This window comes from Melospiza georgiana, chromosome 19 (assembly GCF_028018845.1).
Source record: "Melospiza georgiana isolate bMelGeo1 chromosome 19, bMelGeo1.pri, whole genome shotgun sequence".
NCBI classification, from domain to species: Eukaryota; Metazoa; Chordata; class Aves; order Passeriformes; family Passerellidae; genus Melospiza; species Melospiza georgiana.
In genome coordinates this window covers 11,356,167-11,378,629 of record NC_080448.1, presented here as the reverse complement: position 1 = coordinate 11,378,629, position 22,463 = coordinate 11,356,167, and the positions used below count along the sequence as shown (strand labels likewise).

The 22,463-nt window shown below is 57.7% G+C and overlaps 1 protein-coding gene across 1 annotated transcript; it reads left to right on the top strand.

The window, feature by feature from the left end:
* The first annotated feature begins 12,991 nt into the window (after window positions 1-12,991).
* Window positions 12,992-21,380, top strand: TBX2 (T-box transcription factor 2). The gene is made up of 7 exons (XM_058037669.1): window positions 12,992-13,362; window positions 13,997-14,264; window positions 16,549-16,695; window positions 17,907-17,983; window positions 18,058-18,242; window positions 19,502-20,109; window positions 20,940-21,380. The coding sequence occupies exons 1-7, from the start codon at window positions 12,998-13,000 to the stop codon at window positions 21,378-21,380; spliced, it is 2,091 nt and encodes a 696-aa protein (XP_057893652.1). The 5' UTR covers window positions 12,992-12,997.
* Window positions 21,381-22,463: the final 1,083 nt, after the last annotated feature.

Below are 22,463 nucleotides of genomic sequence, written 5' to 3'. Positions count from 1 at the left end.
TTCCCACTACTTGTTTTTAATAGAAGCCGTTTGAGTCATGGCAGGGAGAGGAAACTATCGAAAGCCACAAATCTTACAGCTCCAGCCAGCCACACCAAGGGATGCAGAACCAACCACCCTCTTCCTACTCCATCCCCAAACACCCAGTTCAGTCTTGGGCTTGGTTTGGGTTGGTTTTGTTGGGTTTTTTTTTGCTTTTGACTGTGACACAGCCACTCAGAAGGTTTTGTTTTCTTCAGGCTTGGAAACCGCTAATAAAAAGTGAGAGTTTACAGCAATAATTTCAGTTTCTTGCTTGGTTTTCAGTCAGTCTCTTCTCAAGCAAAAAAATAACTTCCTTGGGACGAAATCAGAGGAGAGTTTTGCCTCTAAGTAAGTACTTGCAGCTCTGGCCTGCTGGCTATATCTGCTGTAATGTTATGTTCCTTTTTGTCTGTAAAATAAAGGCTTGAAGTGCAGGGCTGAGGGCAGGACTGGCACCGCGGACAAATGGGACCGCAGGGTCAAGTCAGTCCACACCAGTCAGGGTTTTTAACACAGTTCAAGCCAAGGTCAGCTCCAAAAGTTCAAACAAAATCCAGATTAACACATACAGAAGGGACTGTGTTGTCACCGTGATGCTTGTTTCCTCCCAGGCTTTCCAAGGAGCGAGGAAAGGGATAAAGTTCTCCTGGAGGGAGAGAGGAAGGAAGGAAAGAGCTCCTCTCCCTCCTGCCTGGGACAGCCTGGCTGCTTCTGGCTGAGCACACCGAGTGGGATAGCACATAACACACAGTGGTGTCATTGCAAATGTATTTGTTGTTGGCAGGCATTAAATCACTTTTTATAAGTGCTGCAATATGGCCATGTGGAAATTCCCAGTCTGCAAGAAGCTCCTTTGAATCAGGATGTTTTGTTTAAAGTGGGGGGGAAGAGATTCAAAAAAACCCTACAAACTGGGGCTGTACCAAAATATTTTCAGTCTGGTTCATTGAAAAGAATGTCCTAAATTCTCTGCTGTTGATAGCCCTGTAGCCAAACTGTTAAGAAAGTCTAGAGCCTAAAAAAAAAAAAAAAATAAGCATTGCCATGAGGTGGCTAATTTAACTTTAATTTGATACTTTCACAGATGACCCAGCAGAATAACCACTGAGCTCCAGCCCTTCTGTGAGCCAGAGAAAACTGAGTGTGTTGCAGTGATGACTGTATAGGATCTGATTCATTGATAACTCCATGAGGTCTGAATTATCACTCACTCTAAGGTCTTTAGGGTCTGATTTAATGATAACTTTGTAGGATTTCATTCAATAATAACTCTGTAGGATCTGATTCATTAGTAAATGCAAGACATCCCTGCACTGTGTTCTTCACTCACACCCATGGCCCTAAAAGCCCCATTTCAGCTGGGTGCCAGGTGGCCACAGCACCCTTCCTCCTCCTCAGCCTCAGCAGCCAAATGAGAGCTCATTTCCAGGCACCAGGAGAGAACATTTCTGCTCCTTGGTAAGTCTAGAAGCTGCTCTTAAGGGAGGTTCACCCCTGGCTTTAACAGAACCAGGTTTTCAGCCTGGGAACTTGATCCAAACCCCTCTTGAAAGCAGCCAGAGGCTCGTGGGCTTTGCAGGATTTCGCGGTGGAAATTCTCCAGGTGAGTTTCTGACACGCCAGGTTCCCAGCACAGCAGCTGGCAGCCCAGCAAGAATGCTGTGCCATGACATAAACCAAAGAGCCCAAGAGACACGGGGACTTGCAGGTTTTTAAACTCTTTCCAGTAGTTGTAAGCAGAGGGCTCCTGCTGAGTTCAAAAGGCAAAATGTCTCATTTAAAGCAGGGCTGACTGTATATCACTCTGGGCATAAAGTGGGGCTCTTCTATTAAAAGTTGAGTTCAGATTTCATGAATTAACATGAAATATTGCTTTCTTATCCTACCCTGGTTTCTGTAATACACACACACGTGTAGCAAGCTTAAATCATGGGAGGGGGACATTGGGCTGCTGGAAAAGGAGTGGGAAATCAGTGGTTTTCCATCGTGACAGCTCGGAGTTCAAATGAAATCAGATCCCAGGAGCAGTCCAGGGCCTGGGTGTCACCATCAGGGTCTCCTGGAGCTTTGCAGAGCTCGTGGAGCTCAGGGTTTGGTGGCTTTGCTGGGGATGCTGAGCCCCAGCCCAGGCAAACCCCATCCCGTCCCTCTGAGGGACAGGCTCTGCTCTGTCCTGCCCTGAGCAGCTTCCCCGGGCCCAGAATATTTGCTGGGACAAGGCAAAGGTCTGGCCAAGGGCAAAACACTGCCAGGATCTCCTTCCTCAGCAGAGAGCCCGGGGCAGAGCTTGGCACACACACCGTGCACGCTTTGCACACCTTGCACACTTTGCACCCTGTGCAATCCCTGGATGCTGCTCCCCATCTTCCCTGGGGAAATCCATGGTGCTCCCACCACGGCTTCCTCAGGGACTTTCTGAGCATCCAAACCACGTCTGCGCCACGTCTCTACATTTATTTTCTCTCTCCTCGCTCCTTTGCTCTGGCCTGTTGCTGTGCAGGGTAGGAAAGTTTGCGCCATTTCCTGTTGTCTTTCCCTCGTGCTCCTGAGATATTGTAAAAATGTTCGGTATCCTCCAGTAGGTTGTAATCACTTCACCCTAATGTTTCACAGCTGCTAAGTGTAACTTTAAACCCGACCATTTGAGTGCTTACAATTAGCGAGTCAATGGGGCTGAGATCGGGTCTTTGTGATTGCAAAAAGGAGAAAACGAAACTTCTTTTTTTTTTTTCCTTTTTTTTTTGCCTTGAGTTTTAATTGGATAAAAGGGGAACAAAAGTTGAGGAGACGAGGTTTTTTTTGGGTTTTTTTTGTTTTTTTTTTTTTTTTTAATGCAATAAATGATTAGTGGCTTGTGTGCTAGGAAAAAAAAATAATTGGATCCACTGCTTGGCCTGTGTCACAGATGGAAAAGGCAGCGGGACAAGGATTTGTCTGCCGGGACTGCAGGAGCTGCTGGGAGCAGAATGGGGAAGGGAAGGGAAGGGAAGGGAAGGGAAGGGAAGGGAAGGGAAGGGAAGGGAAGGGAAGGGAAGGGAAGGGAAGGGAAGGGAAGGGAAGGGAAGGGAAGGGAAGGGAAGGGAAGGGAAGGGAAGGGAAGGGAAGGGAAGGGAAGGGAAGGGAAGGGAAGGGAAGGGAAGGGAAGGGAAGGGAAGGGAAGGGAAGGGAAGGGAAGGGAAGGGAAGGGAAGGGAAGGGAAGGGAAGGGAGGTTCAGCTGTGCCCCTCACCTGTCCCTGTCACCTGTCCCCCGTCCCTGTCCCTGCCCAGCCGGGCACAGCATCTGTCAGGGAGTTCCCAGGCTGAATTTTTGCCTTTCTTGGGAGTTTCTGCTGCAGGAAATTGTGCTGAAATCCTGGCAGCAGGGTCAGGGGCTTGCAGCATCCCTCCATCACGTCCCTGGGGATGGGCACAGCGCGGGGATGCTCCCTGGAGAGCGTTCCTGCCACCTGGTCATAAATACTAATTAATAGCAAAGCCCTGGTCTGGATCAAGGAGGAGGCTCTGAATTTTCTTGGGAACTTTGCTATCTGAAATATTCCCTAGCACTCGGCCTATCGGTGGCTCAATTATTCGGTGAGCAGCCGTACAAAGTTAATTTCTAATTTAATACAATGTTAAAAGGTTGTCAGGTTAAAATCTAATCTGTAAACGAGACATGAAACGTCTCTTTAATAAAAACAAGTATTGCTAACCAGTCTTGGCTCAAACCACAGGCTGCTGCTTCTTTTGTGGGACATAATTATTTCCCAGTGAGTATTTTCAATATTATTACAGGACATTAATAAAAGGTGATGCCACTGCCCGTGCTCCCCATCCCATGAGCCCCAGTGGGAAAGTCAGGAATGTCCCACGGCCTCTCCTCCCATGCCAGGGTGCCCACGCTGCTGCCACCTCCCAAAGTACATTGAATTTTGCTCTTTTTGCTGCAGCCACCTCAAGGTACACTGAATTTTGCTCTTTTTGCTGCAGCCACCTCTCAAGGTACACTGAATTTTGCTCTTTTTGCTGTGGAAAGGGGAAAGTCCAGCTGTCATGTGGCAGTGATGCCATTGTCCTGCCCGGGTGACTGGCCAGACTGTGACACTCCTGCTCTGGTTATCCACAGTGTCCGTGGAGCTGGGCAGGATCAGGGCTGTCCTTGCCAGCCAAAAACCACCACGTGTCACCCTGCTGTGGCTCACACCATCAGCTTTGCCGTGGGTTGATTTTCCAGGAGGAATCTCACCAGTTCCAGAGGATTGGATCAGAATTCTGAGCTCCTCTCAGTGCCCATGAAGCCCAGCAAGGAGGGGTTTTCCTAAAGAAGAGCAAGATTTTGATGGGAGCAGGTGATCCCCACCACAGCAAGGGCTGGAGGGGGATGTGAGGTAATTAAATATAATTCAGAAGCTAAAATGGAGGCACGGGGAGATGTGCTGGTCTGAACCTTCACGGGATGTGTGAGCCCTTTGCCCTTTGGATAAAGGGATGGGATGGGATGGGATGGGATGGGATGGGATGGGATGGGATGGGATGGGATGGGATGGGATGGGGTGGGATATGTGAGGTGAGACAGCACCTGCACATCTGTACAGATGCCAGAACTCAGTGCATCCCTCTGGGTGCCCAGAGTTGCCGACAGGCTCGCAGACCCTGGCACACAGCCCAGAACACCTGTGGATTTGATTTTGACCCATGGAGCAAATTGCCAGCTTTGTATGAGGACCTGAAAGTCCCAGAAGTTTAAATAGTACAATAATAAAATTATGACCTGGTGAAAAGGTAGATTTTGGGATTTTTAGAAAGGGGGTTTTGGGGACAAGATGGAGAGACTCGGGCGTGTCCAGTCCTCCTTCTTCTTCTCTACCTCCATTTTCTGCAGTGATGTTGGCACTTTGGGATTGGTTTAGAATAGAAGGGCACTGTCTAACATAGGTGATAGGTATTAGATAGTAATTGTAGATATGTTATAAAGGTGATAGGTATTGGGAATTAAGTGTAAATATGTTATATGTAGTTTGTAGTATAAAAAGACAACACTGCCCCGGGGGCGGTCAGAGCGCCTTTGGCTGCCCTGCTGAGCAGATCTCGTCTGGGCAGGGAGAAAAAATTTATAGATAAGATTTAATAAACAACTTTAAGAATGAAAACTGAAGAAATCCTGCGTGTTCTTCAGACATGCAGGCAGAAACAGAGACTTTTCACGGGGCTGCCATTAACAGCAAAACCTCCCGAGACCCAAAGAGCAGCCCCGTGTGTGAAGCCCCCGGTGCCGCCTCTCCTGTTCCCACACCTGCAGGGGAAGCAGGAGGAGCCGGGGGGCGGCTCGGGTGCATCCCTGCATCCCACCAGCACCTGAAGGGCCGAGGGATGGGGCTGGCACCTCGCTGGGGCCAAGGGGAGGGAGCAGAGGCTCGGGCAGGCAGAGCTGCAGCCCGGGCAGAGCAATCTGTGCCCTTAATCTCAAATCCCCTCCGCCTCAATGAGCGCTCGGAGCGCCGGGCCCGGAGCGGGCGAGGCGGCCCCGGGGCTGGCGGCGAGGATTTGCTCGAGAGGCGCTGGTTTAAGGTGAGATTTGAAGGATGCAAGACAGATGGCAACCGGAGAGGACAAACGGATCAAGTGAAGGGTTTGTGTTCAGCGTGCAGGGGAAAACACAGCGGGGAATACTGCCGGCCACAAAACGGGGGCTGTTGGTACCTGCGGCAGCTCCAGCCCTGCGCGGAGCCCGGGGAGCGGCACCGTCCCGCGGTTCTGTCTGCGGGGATGAATCGGCCCCAGCGCCACCCCGAGTGTCCCAGACAAAGCTGGGACGAGGGTTATTAGCCAGCCATTGTCCCCACTATCTCTGCTTCCTTTTCAGCCTCGCTCCCCGTGGCCAGGTCTCAAAGACCGCGTGTCAAGAGCTTGGTGACCTGCGGGCAGGGCAATTGCTGGCTTTGTGCCGGCGTCGGGCTGTTATTCACTTGTGATTTGGGGCTGCCTCCGTTGAGGTATCCATGGAAAACACATGGAGAGCGATCTGCCTGCACCGCCGAGCTCCTGAGGGCGAGGAGGCTGGAAAAGCGGGTTTCAGCATATCCGCCCGTGCCAAAATCCCCCAATGCCCCAGGATGGTCAGTGCAAGAGCCCAGCACCTACAGGGAAATGAGGGAAAATCTGGGCAATGAGAAAATTAAATTAAATGCAGAGGTGCCCGGGAATGGGGCTGGATGCAGGGCTGAGGTGAGGCCTTGCCCCAGCGCAGTTTGAGTTTTCAGACTGGTTTTAAGAAGTGAAGGATGGGAAGAGCCTGTGCTGCCTGCAGGGGCATGTTCCACCTCTCTGGCTTGGAGGAGCTCTGGGTTTTGGAGGAAATGTAAATCAAGGTTATGGGAGTTGGCCCTTCCACGCAGGGCTGGTGTGCATCAAATTTACCATGGTGAAACACCCAGGACAGGGACAGAAGCAATGAAAAGCGTTGCTCCTGCCCAGGACCAGCTCGTGATTTATTCTGGCTGGTTTTATTCTCTGGCCAGTGAATGCTCTCTCCAATAAACACGAGACAGTGATTTTCTGCAATTCTAAAAGTCGAACCTAGACCAAAACCACAACTCACGTGACGTGGGACCAGCGGCGTCAGATCCTGCTTCAGATGTGATTCCAGACAAGTTCCCAGATCCCGTCTGAAGCAAACAGGCCGAGATGTGAGACCCTGTCAGCTCTGCCCACGCAGGGCCGGCTCACCCGTCCTTCCTTTGATCCTCCAACTTCTGCCAAACTCCTGGCCCCAAACAGGGAGAAAATGGATTCTGGGGACCAGGGGGGCTGAGTGACCCTCTAGGGCTGGGGCTGCCCTGCTCCTTCCCCCTTTCAGAGGGGACTGCACCCACCAGGAACAGCTTGAAAATTAAAACTAACAAGGGAGAGAAACCGGGATGTCCCCTGTCCTCGAGGATTTTGTTGTACAGGCAGGGTCCCCTCTCAGAACGGGATTTTTTGGCCGACTGGGGAGGTTGCACCGTGCTTGGAGCCCCCAGTGATTTTTTTCTCTCTCTGCTCCAGAACCGATTCTGTCGCTTTTCCCCTGTTCACCAGGAGGTCTCAGGCTGCGGGAGTGGGGCGGCCTCGTCCCGGCCACTCCGGACCCCAAATCCTCGCTGTTAATGCAGAGAGGGAGCAGAAAGAGGACCCCAACAATATCATTGTATCAAACAACGCCGTTTGTGGAGCTGCTGGATTTGAGAGAGGAGCCCCGGCTCGTCCCTCCCGAGACCGGCTCCGCCTGGGGAACGCGGGCAGACAGCGGGACCCGATTATCGATATCGATAGGGGCCGATAGAGCCCCTGAAGGGACAGCGGGACCCGATTATCGATAGGGGCCGATAGAGCCCCGAGGGGACAGCGGGACCCCGATTATCGATAGGGGCCGATAGAGCCCCTGAAGGGACCAGGGGACAGCGGGACCTGATTATCGATAGGAACCGATAGAGCCCCTGAAGGGACCAGGGGACAGCGGGACCCGATTATCGATAGGGGCCGATAGAGCCCCGAGGGGACAGCGGGACCCGATTATCGATAGGGGCCGATAGAGCCCCTGAAGGGACAGCGGGACCCGATTATCGATAGGAGCCGATAGAGCCCCGAGGGGACAGCGGGACCCGATTATCGATAGGAGCCGATAGAGCCCCGAGGGGACAGCGGGACCCGATTATCGATAGGGGCCGATAAAGCCCCTGGAGGGACCAGGGCACAGCGGGACCCGATTATCGATAGGGGCCGATTGAACCCTCCAGGGGACAGCGGGTCCCCGATTATCGATAGGGGCCGATTGAACCCTCCAGGGGACAGCGGGACCCGATTATCGATAGGGGCCGATAGAGCCCCGAGGGGACAGCGGGATCCCGATTATCGATAGGGGCCGATTGAACCCTCCAGGGGACAGCGGGACCCGAGGGGCAGCGACCCCGAGCCCGGCTCCCGGCAGGGAGCGCCCCGACGGCGCGGGGGCTCCGCGGCTCCGTTTCCCCGCAGCACCGAGCCGCGGTCACGCGTGGCGGCGGGCGGGGGGTGCTGTGCTCGGCCCCGGCCCCGTCCCATGACGGCGATGAGGCGGCGATAATGCCATTAGGCCGGGATTAGGCGCCCGCGCCGGGATGTGACACACTTTCTCGAATGGAAGTTTTTTAAACAGAGGGATTTGCGCGATCCCCCACCGCGCCCCTCCATCCCCATCCCCGTTCCCGTCCCCATCCCCGGGGCCAGCCCCGCTTCCAGGCGGGTCCCCTCGCTCTGCACGGCCCGGACCGGGGCTCCCGTCTCCTTTTAAGGCAGCGGGCTCGGTGCGGGCTCGGAGCCGCGCCCCGACGTGGAGAGCCCCGGGGGCGCTGGGCTGGAGGGGTCACTCCGCCCCCGCGCAGGGACGGCGCTCCGTAACTCAAAAAATTATAAAATAATTTAAAATTCAATGAAGTGCAGGTTCACAGCTCCAAGCGGCGCGGTGTAACGGGAGGATGGAGGATGCGTGCGTCTCCTCCCGGCCGGGCCGGGGTCACTCGCCGCCCGCCCCGCCAAACAGGCTGGGAAATGTGTTTATAAATTGTTCAAACTCTGCATAAACTTCAGCGGCGTTTGTGTCTGCGTCTCCCCGCATGTTGTTATTTTCCAGAAATCTGGATTACTGGAAATATTTTCTTTAAAGCTGGAGGGAAATCTAAACAATCTGAGGGCAGGGGGATCTGGGGGGGCTCCGCGGGGTTCCCTGCGCACCCTAGGGCAGCGCACAGGGAGGAGAAGCGGGGTGGCGGTGCCGAGGCCGGTGTCGGAGCGAGCATCTCCCAGGGCAGCTGTCGATTAAAGGGCACCAGCCGGGCCCCGGTGCCCATCCACCCCTCCCCGTCCCCTCCCGCGGGCACCGGGGCACGGCGGGGCAGCGGAGTCGTTTTCCCGGGATCTCCCGGGGGGTTTTTTAGGGGATTCCCAGGGGTGCGAGGGGAGATGGGGAGCGGGGGTGTCCTGGGCGCAGGTGGGTGAGATCAAACGAGGACAGTCCCGTCACAAGTGGAGCTCTTTTCCCCCCTAGGTGGAGCGGGGAAAAGGGGCTGCGAAGCTGCTGGGGCTGCTCTCGCCTCCTCCCCGCCTCCCCACGGCCCGGCTGGGGCTGCAGGGCCGGCTCGGACCGGGGGACGCACCCGGGGCTTGGGGGACCGAATTCCCTTGGGAACAGAGGGAGCTCCCCCACGCCGCACCTGTGGCTTCTCTCAGGGAATTTCTGACGTCCCCAGGTCTGTCTGTGTGTCCGGCTGCTCCCGGGGACGGACAGCAGAGCCCAGCCCCGTGGCACCGCGTCCTTCCCCCATTCCGTGATGTTTCCACCCCGGTTTGGGACGGTGCGAGCGGCCGGGCCGCCCTCCCCAAGGGCCCGGGGGTCTCCTCTTGCCGTGGCATCACTGAGGGCATGGGGGGCCCGACGGGTCGCCCTGGGCACGAGAAAACCCCTTTGGGCCGGTGCAGCCGTCGGGGGCAGCGCTCCCCGGGGCGCGGGGCCGCTGCAGCGGGAGGAGGGGAAGGCGGAGGCCCGGCTGCTTGTGAGAATTGTTATTTTTCATCAATCACCCGCAATTTGTGTAAGTGCCCCGGACAGGACACCAGCCGTCCTGCTGGCTGGGGTCACGGAGACAACACAGCGATGGAGAAGAGCAAATTGCATTTGCTCACCAGCTCACAGATCCAAATTACGGCCCTCGCATGGCGCGGGGAAGAGAGCGAAAGGTCCATGTGACATGAGGGAAATATGAAGGACTTTGACAGGTCTTAAACGGCCTGGCGCCAAGGCCTAAGTCTACCGGCTAAAAATAGAAAAGGGATGATGAGTGGAGATGGGCAGAGATGAAAGGGGAAGAGCGAGCGGGGCCGCGGTGTGGGGCGGCCGGGGGGCGGGGGCGGCCCGACGGGACGGTTCACCCGGGCTGGACCGGGACAGATCCCCGGGACGGATCCCAGGACGGGACAAGCCCGGTCTCCACACCCCCGGCGCGGGGATTGGGGACCGGGACGGCTCCCAGGAGCCAGGCACGGCGGCCCCGAGCGCTGGAAGGCAGGCTGGAACACCTTCCCTGACAGGGGACAGAGCGGGGACACTGCACGGCTGCCCTCGGGACGGGAACCGAGGCCGGTGCCTCCTCTGTCCCTGCCCGGTGCCTCCTCTGTCCCTGCCGGGTGCCCGGTCACCGACGGGCGATGCGGGCACGGCCCGTCCATGGGCGCGGGCTCCTGGATGTTGTCCGGGCCCGCGTGGGTGGCAGCGCAGTCGGTTCCCCGGCCCTCGTTGGTTCCCCGGTCCCCGTTGCTCCCCGGCCCCCGTTGGTTCCCCGGCCCCCGTTGGTTCCCCGGCCCCCGCTGTTCCCCGCCCCCGTTCGCCCCCATCCCGCAGCCCCACCGGCGGCCGTCGCCAGGGAAGGTCGGGAGCCGAGGCTGCTCTGGATCGGTTTTATTCTGCGGCGTTACAGCGGTGTGCGGGACCGTGGCCCGAGGACAGGCGACCTTTCCCCGCGGAAACGCGGCCGCTCCATGCCATGAAGGGCCGGCCCCGGGTCCTCCCGCGGAGCAGAGGGCGAGGAGTCCGCGGGAGAACCGTCCCGGCGTGGGGAGATCGCCCCGAGGCAAGGAAAGGCTCCGCTTTTTCCTTGTCGTGGGTGGGGGGGAAATTGGGGAAAAAAAAAATCAAGCAAGCCCCACTTTTGCCAAAGCTGCCGTCAGCAGTTTTCCACGGCGGCGAGGAAGCAAAGTCCAAATTGGGTTTAAATTTCAGTCCCCGTTGCCCGTTCAATGGTCAGCGGGACCCCCCCGGGGCGGGGCGCGGCGCGGGCAGAGGTGAACCTGCCGCGGGGCCGGGGCAGGTGGAGATCGGCCCCGGGATCCCCGCGATGGGGATGGAGATGGGAATGGGGCTCTGCGGGCGGGGGGCGCTGCCTGCAGGATGAACCGGGGCGGGGGAACAGAGAGGAGCACTCGGGATGGGAAGGGGACACCCGGGGGTCCCCGCATCGCGCCACAGAACCCCGAGGGCTCCGAGCGGCGGCGGCCGCGCCTCGCTGCGCACCCGCGGAGCGGCGGGGCCCGGGAACGAGGGGGGACAGGCCGGGGGAAGAGCAGGGGGCCGGCCGCCACCCCCCCGTCCCGCCTGGTCGCAGCGCAGGCGGCGGGGGCAGGAGCCTTGGAAGGATGGCAGGGCGCTTTTTGAAGATTTGGGGGTAAATATGAAGTGACAAGAGACGGGTCTTTATTGTGAGGGCTCAGCCGCCTGGCGCCAGGGCCCTCTTCAGCCACCGCGGCCCTCAGTTAATCAGCGCAGATCTCCAAACCGGCCTCTCCGAGGGGACACCCACCGCGCCCGCCGCCCCCCCGGGCCCCGGCGCGGCGGGACCGGCCCTAATCCCTCAGCAAACAGCCCCGGAGTGTCCCCCCTCCTCTTATCTGCCTCCCCCCGCCCGGGTAAACAGCCCCTCCGGCCGGGCACCGCCGCGCACCCGGCGCGCCCCGACGGCGGGGTCCGGGGCTCTGCGCCTCCTCCGCGGGCGCGGAGCTGCGGGCGGGACCCCCCGCTCCGGGTCGGGGCGGCTGCGGGCAGGGTGGGGGGCGACCCCTGGGAGCGACTCACCCGCCTGGAGCTCGGGGCTCGGGGCCTCGCCCGCAGCTCTCGCCGGGCCGCGCTTCCGGCGGCCGCCCCGTCGGCTCTGCGGGCTCTGCGCGGGCTCTGCGCGGGCTCTGCGCGGGCTCTGCGCGGGCTCTGCGCGGCTCTGCGCGGGCTGTGCGCGGCTGGAGCGGCGGGCAGGGCGCGCCCCACCGCGATCCGCTCTCCAGGATCTGTCGCAAGGCGGCCGCCGCCGGGCTCCCCCGGCCTCTCCCCCCCGTTCCCGGCCCGCCGCCCCCGCGCAGACCGGCGGGGGCCTCAGCCGCGCCCCCCGCCCCCGAGGCTCCGCTCCCCGCTCCGCCGAGGCGGCTCCGCGCTGGCCCCGCACCGGCGGCTGACCCGGTATGCGGAAAGGAGCCGGGGGTGGGATTTCGAGCACTTTTCTCTGTCATTGGTTAATATTTTATTCTGTTGACATGTTTTCTTACTGCCGATGCTTCCGACACCTTCTTCTTTTTTTTTTTTTTTTTCTCCCTTTCTTTTTTTTTTCCCTTCTTCCCTTCCTCCCTCCCTCCGCGCCCCCCGCCCCCCCGCGCCCGGAGCTTGGCCGGAGCTGTCAAAACCCCGCCTATGCAGATCCACAATTGGTCTGAAACGCGTAAAATCAGCAATCAAGGGGGCTTGGCTCATTAGCGGGCGGATCAGAGCAGGAAGGACATGTGAGATAGTCACAGTTTTACAGAGATCAGGACAAGATCTCGCCGCTCGCACTCGGCTCCCTTGGCCATGAGCAGCCCGAGCCGCAGCGCCGAGCGCGGAGCGCGGAGCCGGCGCGGCCCCGCCGGGGCGCAGCCCGGGCCCGCGGGGGTGTGAGGGCAGCGCGGCCGCCCCTGCTCCGCCGCGCCCGCGCAGCCCCGCGCAGCCCGGCCCGGCTTTTGTTTCTATTTTAGTGTCGGGAAGGACTTTCCTGGGAGGGCTTGCTCCCTCGCTCGCTCTCCCTCGCTGCAACAACAACAACAAAAAATAAGGACCTACTGTCTCCCCTCCGCAGACCGGGAGTCCCAGGAGCCGGGAACTGCCTCGCTTTTCCTTTTTTTTTTTTTTCCCTTCTTATTTTTTTCTTTCTTTTTATATTTTTTCTTTTTTTAAATCCCGAATCTAGTTCGGCTGATTTTCGCCTCTTTTTTTTATGCTTTCTTTTTTCTTTTTTTTTTTTTTTTTGGAGAGTGTGTGTGTGTTGTTGATTTTCCTTCCTCTTCCAGAGACTCGAGCGAGTTGGCTGGGCAGGAGAGGGGAAAAAAATAAAACCCAACAAATACACACGCACACAGCATTTTTGTAAAGGGAATCCCTCTTTTTCTCCTGGATTTGTGGATGCACCGATGAGAGATCCAGCCTTCCCAGGGACTGCCATGGCTTACCACCCCTTCCACGCACCCCGGCCGGCTGACTTCCCCATGTCCGCTTTCCTCGCAGCCGCCCAGCCGTCCTTTTTCCCGGCTCTGGCTCTGCCTCCGGCGGCGTTGGCGAAGCCCATGCCGGACCCGGGGCTGGCCGGGGCGGCCGAGGCCGGGCTGCACGTCTCGGCCCTGGGACACCACCACCAAGCCGCCCATCTGCGCTCGCTCAAAAGCCTGGAACCCGAGGAGGAGGTCGAGGACGACCCCAAAGTAACGCTGGAAGCCAAAGAGCTTTGGGACCAGTTCCACAAGCTGGGCACCGAGATGGTGATCACCAAGTCCGGGAGGTGAGAGCCGGCCCCGCGCAGCCCCCCCAGCCCGCCCCGCACCTGCGCGGCCGCGCAGCGCCCTCGCCCCTCGCTCCATCCCGCTCCCCATCCCTGCCGTGAATTAACGCGGGGAGTTTCGATCCCTGGAGTTTTTCGGAGGTGTTTCCCCCCGGCTCCTCCGAGCTTTCCCGTCACCGCTCCCCTCCGCCTCCCATTGCTGCTTTTCCGAGCGCGATCCCAAGTTAAATTCGTGCGCGTTAATTGAGCGCTCGGAACCCCCCGCTCCCGTTGTTTTCGCCGCTTCCCGCCGCTTCCTTCCCTCCTGCCAAACTTTCCCCACGTCCGGGGTCGTGCCCGGCCCTGCCCGTGGCCCCGGGCCCGGGGGAGGCAGCCCGAGGTGCCGAGCGAGCGGCCTGGCGAAGGGCAGAGAAACAGAGGAAAACAAGAATATATTTTCTCCCCTTATTTCCCGAAATGGCATTTTTGAGCTCTTCCCCTGCTTTCTGCCACGGTGTGGGCAGCACAGCGGGGTGAGAAGAGGTGGGACGGGAGGAAGGCTGGGGATCCTGAGCTGAAAGATGGAGGTTTGGGAGCGCGGCCGGGGCCGGCGGCGGGCGGGGGCAGCCCGGTACCGCTCTGGGTCTCTCCGCAGGAGGATGTTCCCCCCGTTCAAGGTGCGGGTCAGCGGCCTGGACAAGAAGGCCAAGTACATTTTGCTGATGGATATAGTGGCGGCCGACGACTGCCGGTACAAATTCCACAACTCCCGCTGGATGGTGGCTGGCAAGGCCGACCCGGAGATGCCCAAGCGCATGTACATCCACCCCGACAGCCCGGCCACGGGGGAGCAGTGGATGGCCAAACCTGTTGCCTTTCACAAGCTCAAGCTCACCAACAACATCTCGGATAAGCACGGCTTTGTAAGTGCGGCTGCGGGGCAGAGCGGAGCGCCCCGGGCAGGGACCCTGGGCAGGAGCGGGCTCTGCCCGGCGCGGGCTCTGCCCGTGATATCCCTGGAGAAACCGTGAGGCTTTAGAGCCTCCTCCAGCCGTGTCGGGCTGCGCGGCGGGGCCTGGCCGGGCCTTGCGGTGCCCCGGCTGTCCCGCAGCCCCTGGTCCTGCCCGGCTCCGAGGGGCAGCTCCGGTTCTCCGGGGGAAAATAAGGGTTGAGCTGCGGGCGGCCTCAGGCTCCCCTTGGCTCCCGCATCCCCTGGCCTGTCCTGGTGCTTCTTGCCAGCCTTGGAGGCTCTTTGGGAGAGGAATCTGGGGAGGTGGGTGTGCGGGGACTGCAGCCGGGGCTGTCGCTGCCCGGGCCGGCCGCACCTGCGCTGGGTGCCCGCAGGCGGGAGAAGCGCCGGAATCGTTGGCACCATCTGCCACAGAAAGCCCCTGTTTGTACCCCTGTTGATGCTGTCTGCATCACCTAAAGGAGGTAAAAACAAAACGAAGGAATTAAGCCAAAAAAGCCACGAACCAAAACAAACAGAGAAAGGAAAAGGAGAGAGGGAGAGCGAAAGGAAAGGCGGCGGGCAGTGAGGGAGGCAGCGCTGGCCATTTGCAGAGACCCGCGGCCGCAGGGTCAGAGCGCGATCCTGCGGGAACGCTCGCAGGGGGAAATGCCAGCGCCCCAGCCGGCTCTCCTTCCTCCGAGCGAGCATTCGGGGCGATAAAGGGAAAGTTCATCGTGCAGCGCTGCCGGTGCGGTAATTTACGGTAAAACCCCGGGGGCTGCGGGACCCCGCTCCGAGCAGCTCCGCATCTCCCGCAGAACTTTCTTTCCCCTCTCTCCTTTTATTTTTTTCTTCTCTATTTTTCCACTCTCTCTAATTTTTTTTTTCATTTTTTCTCTCTCACTTTTATTTTTTTCTCCTAAGGCAGGAAACAGCGTCTTTGTTAAATAATACATTGCGAGGTTATTTATAGCCAGAAAGGTAAATCGATAGAGAAGGAGTTTAAAAAACGTCTTCTTTTTTTTGTACTGGTGAAAAACTAGTTTGATTCAGCGCTTTTAACGGTTCGCCTGCTTCAATTAAAGATTTCTGGTGTCTGTCGTTGTCCAAAATCCGGACTGTTAAATCTGCGAGATGAGGGTTTAGCCAGTGCCCATCTGGTCAGAGAGGGATGATTATTTTTTTTAAAGGAATGCAGATTTGCACGCCTGAATGAGACTTTTTGCACCATTTTTATGATAAATCCCATCTAGATTATATCAATATAACACCGATCCGACAGTTCATCAGCAGGTGATTATTGCTTGGGTTAAAAAAAAGGAGGGGATTTTTTTTATTACCTTCTAAACCGAAATGAAGTGATAATTATTTAGCCATTTGGCTGACGTTATTTGACAATAATTACTCAAGCTTTCGCCGTCCCTCTCCGAATTCTGGGCAGCGAATTCTGCATTTCAGCCCGACCACAGCAGGTTGGGGAATTATTTAAAAGCTATCGTGCAGGAAAGCAGGCAGCGAGGGGCCAGGGGTCGGAGCGGCTTGGGGTGTTCAGCCGCTTCCAAAAATCCTCAGCCAAATCACGGGGAATTCGGGTTTTACTATAAAAAACCAACAAACCAAACTAAAAAAAAAAAATAAATAAAATAAAAAAAACGAAAGAGTAGAGAACGGATTGGAGTGTTGGCGAGGCTTTCAGACACCTGGCTGGAAAAGAAAAAAAAAAAGTCTGTTCCTTCTGCAGCGTTGCTCCGAGACATAAATTTGCCATGGCTCGTGGTGAAACGCTCCTTTCAGGTCGCAGGCGCTGCCTGGGGCTGGCACCGGCTCCTGCCGCCCCCGACACTCACCCAGAGCCTTTCAACATTTTTTTTTTTTTTTTTTTTTTGTGGTGGCGAGGGATAGTAATTTATTTTTAAGGACGGAAATATGAAAAGCGGTGAGAAACGTGTCGAAAAGTCGCCTCGCGTTTGCAGGGTTGTAATAAAACTGGGAGATCCCTTTTGCTGCTTTATTGCCGTGCTTAACACCCGCAAAGATGCTGCTCTGCCTGCGTTCCCTGACCTCCTTCTTTGGGGACAGATCCTGCAATGGCATCAGCAAAAAAAAAAAAAAAAAGAAATCTCCTTCTCTGGCATCGGCCGGCATGGTGAATTTGAGTGTTTTTTGGGGCTGTTTTCGGGAGAAAAGGGTTTTTTTAGGGAGGGAGCTGGAGGCTGACGGCAGCCGCGGGCTGTGCTCTCTCTCGCCCATCCCAGACCATCCTGAACTCCATGCACAAGTACCAGCCCAGGTTCCACATCGTCCGGGCCAACGACATCCTCAAGCTGCCCTACAGCACCTTCCGCACCTACGTGTTCCCCGAGACCGACTTCATCGCCGTCACCGCCTACCAGAACGACAAGGTACGGCCGGGCACCCCTGGCCCTGTCCCTGCCCTGTCCCCATCCCTGTCCCTGCCCTGTCCCCATCCCTGTCCCTGCCCCTGCCCTGTCCCTGCCCTGTCCCCATCCCTGTCCCTGCCCTGTCCCCACCCTTGTCCCCATCCCTGCCCTGTCCCTGCCCTGTCCCTGCCCTGTCCCCATCCCTGCCCCTCTCCCCGTTCCCACCCCTGTCCCATCCCTCACCCTCTATCAGGGTATTTTTCTGTCTCTGCGTGTTGGCGAGGATATTTCAGGGCAAAAAGCAGAAACACTCAAAAGGTTAAACCCCGAGCCCTCAGAGGAGGATGCACCCTCACACTGCTTGTATTATTGTGGCTGTTTTTAGTGTTAGCATTAATGCTGTTGTCAGTATTTTTGTTATTGCTATCGATAATTCCCTCATGGAGTTTGTTGCGCCTTTCTGGGCCCTGGGAGCCTCTGCTGCAGGCCCAGGCTCTGAAGAGCAGCACCAGGCCTGGGCAGCCTCACCAAGGAGGTGCCCAGGGCTCTGGAGGAGCCAAAAAAAAGAGGCAGATAAGCTAATTTTAGTCGCTTTCATGATTTAGCGAGTGTCACTCCGTGAGCAGGCAGAGCACCATGGGGAGCAGGGAGCCTCTGCCATCCCCTTCCAAGCGTTGTGTGTGTGTCTTAACCCAAAAGCTGACCCCCACCTCCAGCCCTGGCTGCTGATGCTAATTGACAGCTCTGGCTGAGGGTCCTGGTGGGCTTGTTTCCCTCGTAAAGTTTATGGCGAAGAGTCACAATCGATTAAAGAGCACTTTGTTTGCTCGGCTGGGGCCGGCCGTGGGCCCCGTCGGGCGGGGGATGCTCGGGCCGGGGGTCGCGGCGGGGCCGGGCAGCCGGGCCCTTTGCAGAGCCCTCCCGGGGCCGTGTCGCAGGGCCATGCATTATTGAGCGCCCCGGTGTCGCCGGCCCCGGCAGCCCGTGGCAGGCAGGGATAAGAATAGCTTTTAACCAGCGCCGAGCGGCTCGGTCGCCATCTTCCCTCCGGGGGGCCGTGAAAAATAACTTCCTATCATTAAGACGCTATTAATAATTCAAGGCCAAACCTCAGCATCGTTTTTAATAAAGCGTGCGGTGTGTTAACGCGGGCTCCGCAGCCTGCGCCGCGCCCCCCGCGCTCCCCGACGGCCGGGGCTTCACATCGCCCCTTCTCTCCTTCTCCTCCTCAGATCACGCAGCTGAAAATCGATAACAACCCCTTCGCCAAGGGCTTTCGGGACACGGGCAATGGCCGGCGGGAGAAGAGGTAAGGGGCGCGCCCGTGCCCCCGGCTCCGCGCCCGCGGGGCACGGCCGGGCCCGACGCTGCCTTGTCCCGCAGGAAGCAGCTCTCGCTGCCGTCCCTGCGGATGTACGAGGAGCCCTGCAAGCCCGACCGCGACGGCGGAGAGTCGGACGCCTCGTCGTGCGAGCCCTCGGCCGTGCGCGATGCCCTGCACTCGCCCGTGGGCGCCCTGCCCAGCCCCCTGCGCCTCAAGGGCAGCGGCAGAGGTAAGGCAGGATGCGGTCCCCAAATGTCCCCGAATGTCCCCAAACCTCCTGCTCGTGCTGATTTCCTGTGGGCAGCGAGGCAAAACATTGGGGAAAATAAAGATGGGGATGCGCACAGCGGAGCTCGGGGTTCAAAAAGATAAAATCTGAGGAAACGCAAACGGCATTCGCGAGTTGCCGCGTTTTTCTCTTTATGTATTTTCTTTGGAATATATATTTGATTGATCAATATATATCAATATATATTTGATCCTCTGTACACCTGATGTGGATATAATACTTCTTGTATTTAAATTATACAAGAAGAAATGGCAAAGCACCCTGTGTGCTCACCACATTAGCCTGGCACGCCCTTCCTTCCTTCCATGGGAATCTCACCCTCCCCTAAAAAAGAGAGAAAAAAGGGAAAAGAAAAAGAATTAGTACATTTGAAAGAGGAAAAAAAAATGTTGTAACTCCAGGGCTTCAGGCTGGTAAATGAAAATCAACCAGCATCTCCCACGCTGCAGTTGCTGATGCTGGGTTTTGTCTCGCAGCACTATCAATCTGCTCTTTAAACTTTCCACCAACTCCATTCCCTGCAAACCTTCATCAAAACTGCAACCCCCCACCCGAGCTGCAGGGAGGGTTTATTACACCCCTCTCCACTTTCAAAGGCTTCCCTGAATATTTGCCCCAGCCTGCAGAGCTTCACCTCACCCGCAGCAAAAGGCTTTTCTCGTTTAGTGGAGCCGTTCAGGCAGGGGCTCAGCTCCCCTCGCCTCGCATCCCCTGCCTCCTCTGAGAGCTCAATGAGATTTTTTAAATTAAAGCCCTTTTTAGAGAAGTCTGTACCATACTCCCAGCCTTAAAACTGCCTCTTTAACCTGTCTCAACCTGCGCATTTGGAATAAATCCACGGTGCGCTGGCAATCAGCTCCATGTAATTAAATACACGCAGGAGCATTTCCTCCCGCGCTGCCCAGCGCCCGCTCTCTGCAGCCCGCTCGGACTGTGCAGCTGAGGAGAGCGATGCTGGGACAGCTTCTGCTTCTCCATCGAACAGGTTTTCCTGCCTGGCACGGCCACAGGACTTGGTGTTGTTAATCCCCATCCTCCAGAGTGACCACAGCACGAGGACCCCCAAAATGAGTCTCTCCCATAAATAACGATCGCGGCTTCGCTGTCCCCCCTCCTCCTGACACCAGGACTCTTGTGAGTGACCCCTTTGTCACCTCCCCTGGCGCTTCTGCTCTGACCTGTGCCCCTCCATCCCCTTGCAGAGGAGAAGCCAGGGGCTGACAGCGACACGGAGGCGGAGAAGGTGCCCGAGGAGCGGCCGGTGGCAGCAGCCAGCCCCAGCGCCGAGGACGCGACGCCCCGGGGCAGCCCCCGGTGCCCGGAGGAGCGGAGCAAGGAGAGGCACAGCCCGGAGAAAGCCAAGGACGGGGCATCCCCCCGGGACCGGGAGGCTCCTGGCGAGGGCCTGTTCGGCGCACGGGGCCTGGAGAAGGACAAGGTGGAGGGAAGGAGGAAAGAGACGGAGCCGGGCAAGAAGGACGCGGAGGGCGGCGGGCTGGGCAAGGAGGCGTTCGCGCCGCTGATGGTGCACACGGACAGCCCCCCGCACCTGAGCACCGGGCACCTGCAGAGCCTGGCGCTCTCTGGCCTCCACGGGCAGCAGTTCTTCAGCCCGCTGGGCGCCGGGCAGCCCCTCTTCATCCACCCGGGACAGTTTGCCATGGCGCCCGGCGCCTTCTCGGCCATGGGCATGGGACACTTGCTGGCCTCGGTGACCGGCGGGGGCAGCCTGGAGAACGGAGCCCTCTCGTCCGCCCCGGGCGCAGCAGGGACGGCCACCCCCTTCCCTTTCCACCTCTCCCAGCACATGTTGGCCTCTCAGGTAAGCCCTGTGTCGCCATCCCTGTCCCTGCTGTCCGGCTGGGCTCTGGAATCTCCTCTTTGTGTTCACCCCTTGAGTGAGCGCAGCACTTTGGGGGTGCAGGTCAGGCCTGGCCAGTGTCACCCCCAGTGTGGGGACATCCAGCGTGGCCCCATTGTGGGGAAGGAGCTGCTGGTGCCCCCAGCCTCGCCCAGGCCCTCTGCAGCCCACAGGGACAAGGGGTGACACACTTCTGAGAAGTTACCAGATTTGGCACAGGCAGAACGCGGAGGACATTTTGAAGGCGGCTTTGAGGTTGATTTGAGAAGGAATCTCGATTTTTTGCAGCTGCTATGGCTCCTCCATAGTCAAGGGCAGAGTCAGGAGCTGTGGCCCTGCCTGACCTGGCTGTCCCCATCCAGCAGCTCCCTGTCTTCCTGTCAGCTCTGAAGGGCTCCCACAGCGCCTGCCCTGGTGCTGCCTTCCCATCTCCTCTGGTGGAACACATGAAGATGTCTTTGAACTCCCCTAATTTATCCATCCTGCTTAACAATGTGTTTTAATGTGGTTAAGGGGCTGCGATGCTGCTCAGGCAGCGTGCGGGGAGGGGATGGGGCAGATCTCAGGCAGGGGTTTGTGCTCGGTGGCACCAGCCTGGCTCGGGATGGGGTGCCAGGGGCTGTACCCCCTCTCTTTGCGTGGAACGGGCTGATACCCCCACACTCTGGTTTTAGGGCGACACTGGGCTGTTCCACCTTTGCCTTGGCTTTTTTTTGGGGGGGAGGGTGGGATGCAGCAGAGCAGCGGCACAGCTCTGACAGCTCTTTCTCTCTCTCTCTCTCTCTCCTCAGGGAATCCCGATGCCCACCTTCGGCGGACTCTTCCCCTACCCCTACACCTACATGGCAGCGGCCGCAGCCGCCGCCTCGGCCATGCCGGCCACCAGCGCTGCGGCCGCGGCGGGGCCGCTGTCCCGCAACCCCTTCCTGGGCAGCAGCCGGCCCCGCCTGCGCTTCAGCCCCTACCAGCTGCCGGTGGGCATCCCGCCCAGCACCAACCTGCTGACCACCGGCCTGCCCGCCAGCCTCAGCGCCGAGGGCTCCAAGGGCGGCAGCCGGGAGCCCAGCCCGCTGCCCGAGCCGCCCCTGCACAAGGGGGGCGCCCAGCGCGCCGCCGCCTCCCCCAAGGGCTCCCTGAAGGAGTCGCTCAATGAACTGCAGAACATCCAGAGACTGGTGAGCGGGCTGGAGAGCCAGCGGGAGCTGTCCCCGGGCAGGGAGTCCCCGAAGTGAGCGGCGGGGCGGGCAGCGAGCCCTCCCGGCGGGGCGGAGAAGCACTGGCGTTCTGTACAGCACAGTATAAATATTTATTGCGGAGAGCGAGGGCTGGCGGCGAGCGGAGGGACGGAGCCGCCGCCCCAGAGCCCGGAGGGAGCAGCCGGAGCGCGGGGCTCGCCCACCCCCGGGCTGGGGGGGCTGGGAGCGGCTCCCCCCGCCCCAGCCAGGCCGCGGAGCCCCCAGGACCCCCCAGCCCCCCGCTCCAGGGGCACGGTGAGGAGCTGGTACCGACACACCTGATGGACGGGGCGGCCCCTGCTTCGGTGAGCGGCGAGAAGGGCCCAACCCTCATCGCCAAACCCTCATCTGTGCAAGGGGAGGGGGAAGGAAAAAATAATTTAAAAAGAAAAAAAAAAATAAAAATAAAAGAGAGATAAGAAAAGGAAGGTGGAAACCAAACCGCCTCGGCAGCAGCCGCCGCCGAGCAGGGCGGGCACGGCCTCCTGGGTACCTGGGCAGATATTTATGAAATAAATGGTAATTTGTGTAAATAAGCTATAAGGATCCCAGAATATGCAAATTGGTATTAATTTATTCAGAGTTGTACATTGGTGTGTACATAATATTTAGAGTTTAACTCCTCGCATTTAAGTTTTTTTTTTCGGTTTTTTTTTCATTTTACATGAACATATATATTGTAAATGAAAACTATTTAGCTCTTTGTGATTGAAGGAGATAGGGTTTCTCTGTGTTTTAAAATATTGTTTATCCCGCCTGTTCTCTAGGACAATCATGTGCCACTGATAAAACAATTTTTGGAGTTATTAAAACTAAGATTTCAATGCTTTAACGGACTTTTGGAAGAAAAAAAATAAACTAACGAATCCAAAAGTTAACTAAACTATTGTTACAGTGCGGGGTATAGAGAATGCAGGAATAAACCTCAGGTTTTTATTTTTCACTCCAGAACAAAAAAAAAAAGTATAATAAATTTAAATATCACAGGACTGTGCTCTATATTTGTTTTAAAATAAAAAGATACATGATTTGCAACGTGCTGGTTACTCGGGTATCTGTCTGTTCAGTTTTGATGAATTC

Coding starts and splice junctions, on each gene's coding strand:
- TBX2 (XM_058037669.1), top strand. CDS start 12,998: ATGAGAGATCCAGCCTTCCCAGGGACTGCCATGGCTTACCACCCCTTC. Junction 16,696..17,906: donor CCGCCTACCAGAACGACAAG/GTACGGCCGGGC, acceptor TCTCCTCCTCAG/ATCACGCAGCTGAAAATCGA. Junction 20,110..20,939: donor AGCACATGTTGGCCTCTCAG/GTAAGCCCTGTG, acceptor CTCTCTCCTCAG/GGAATCCCGATGCCCACCTT.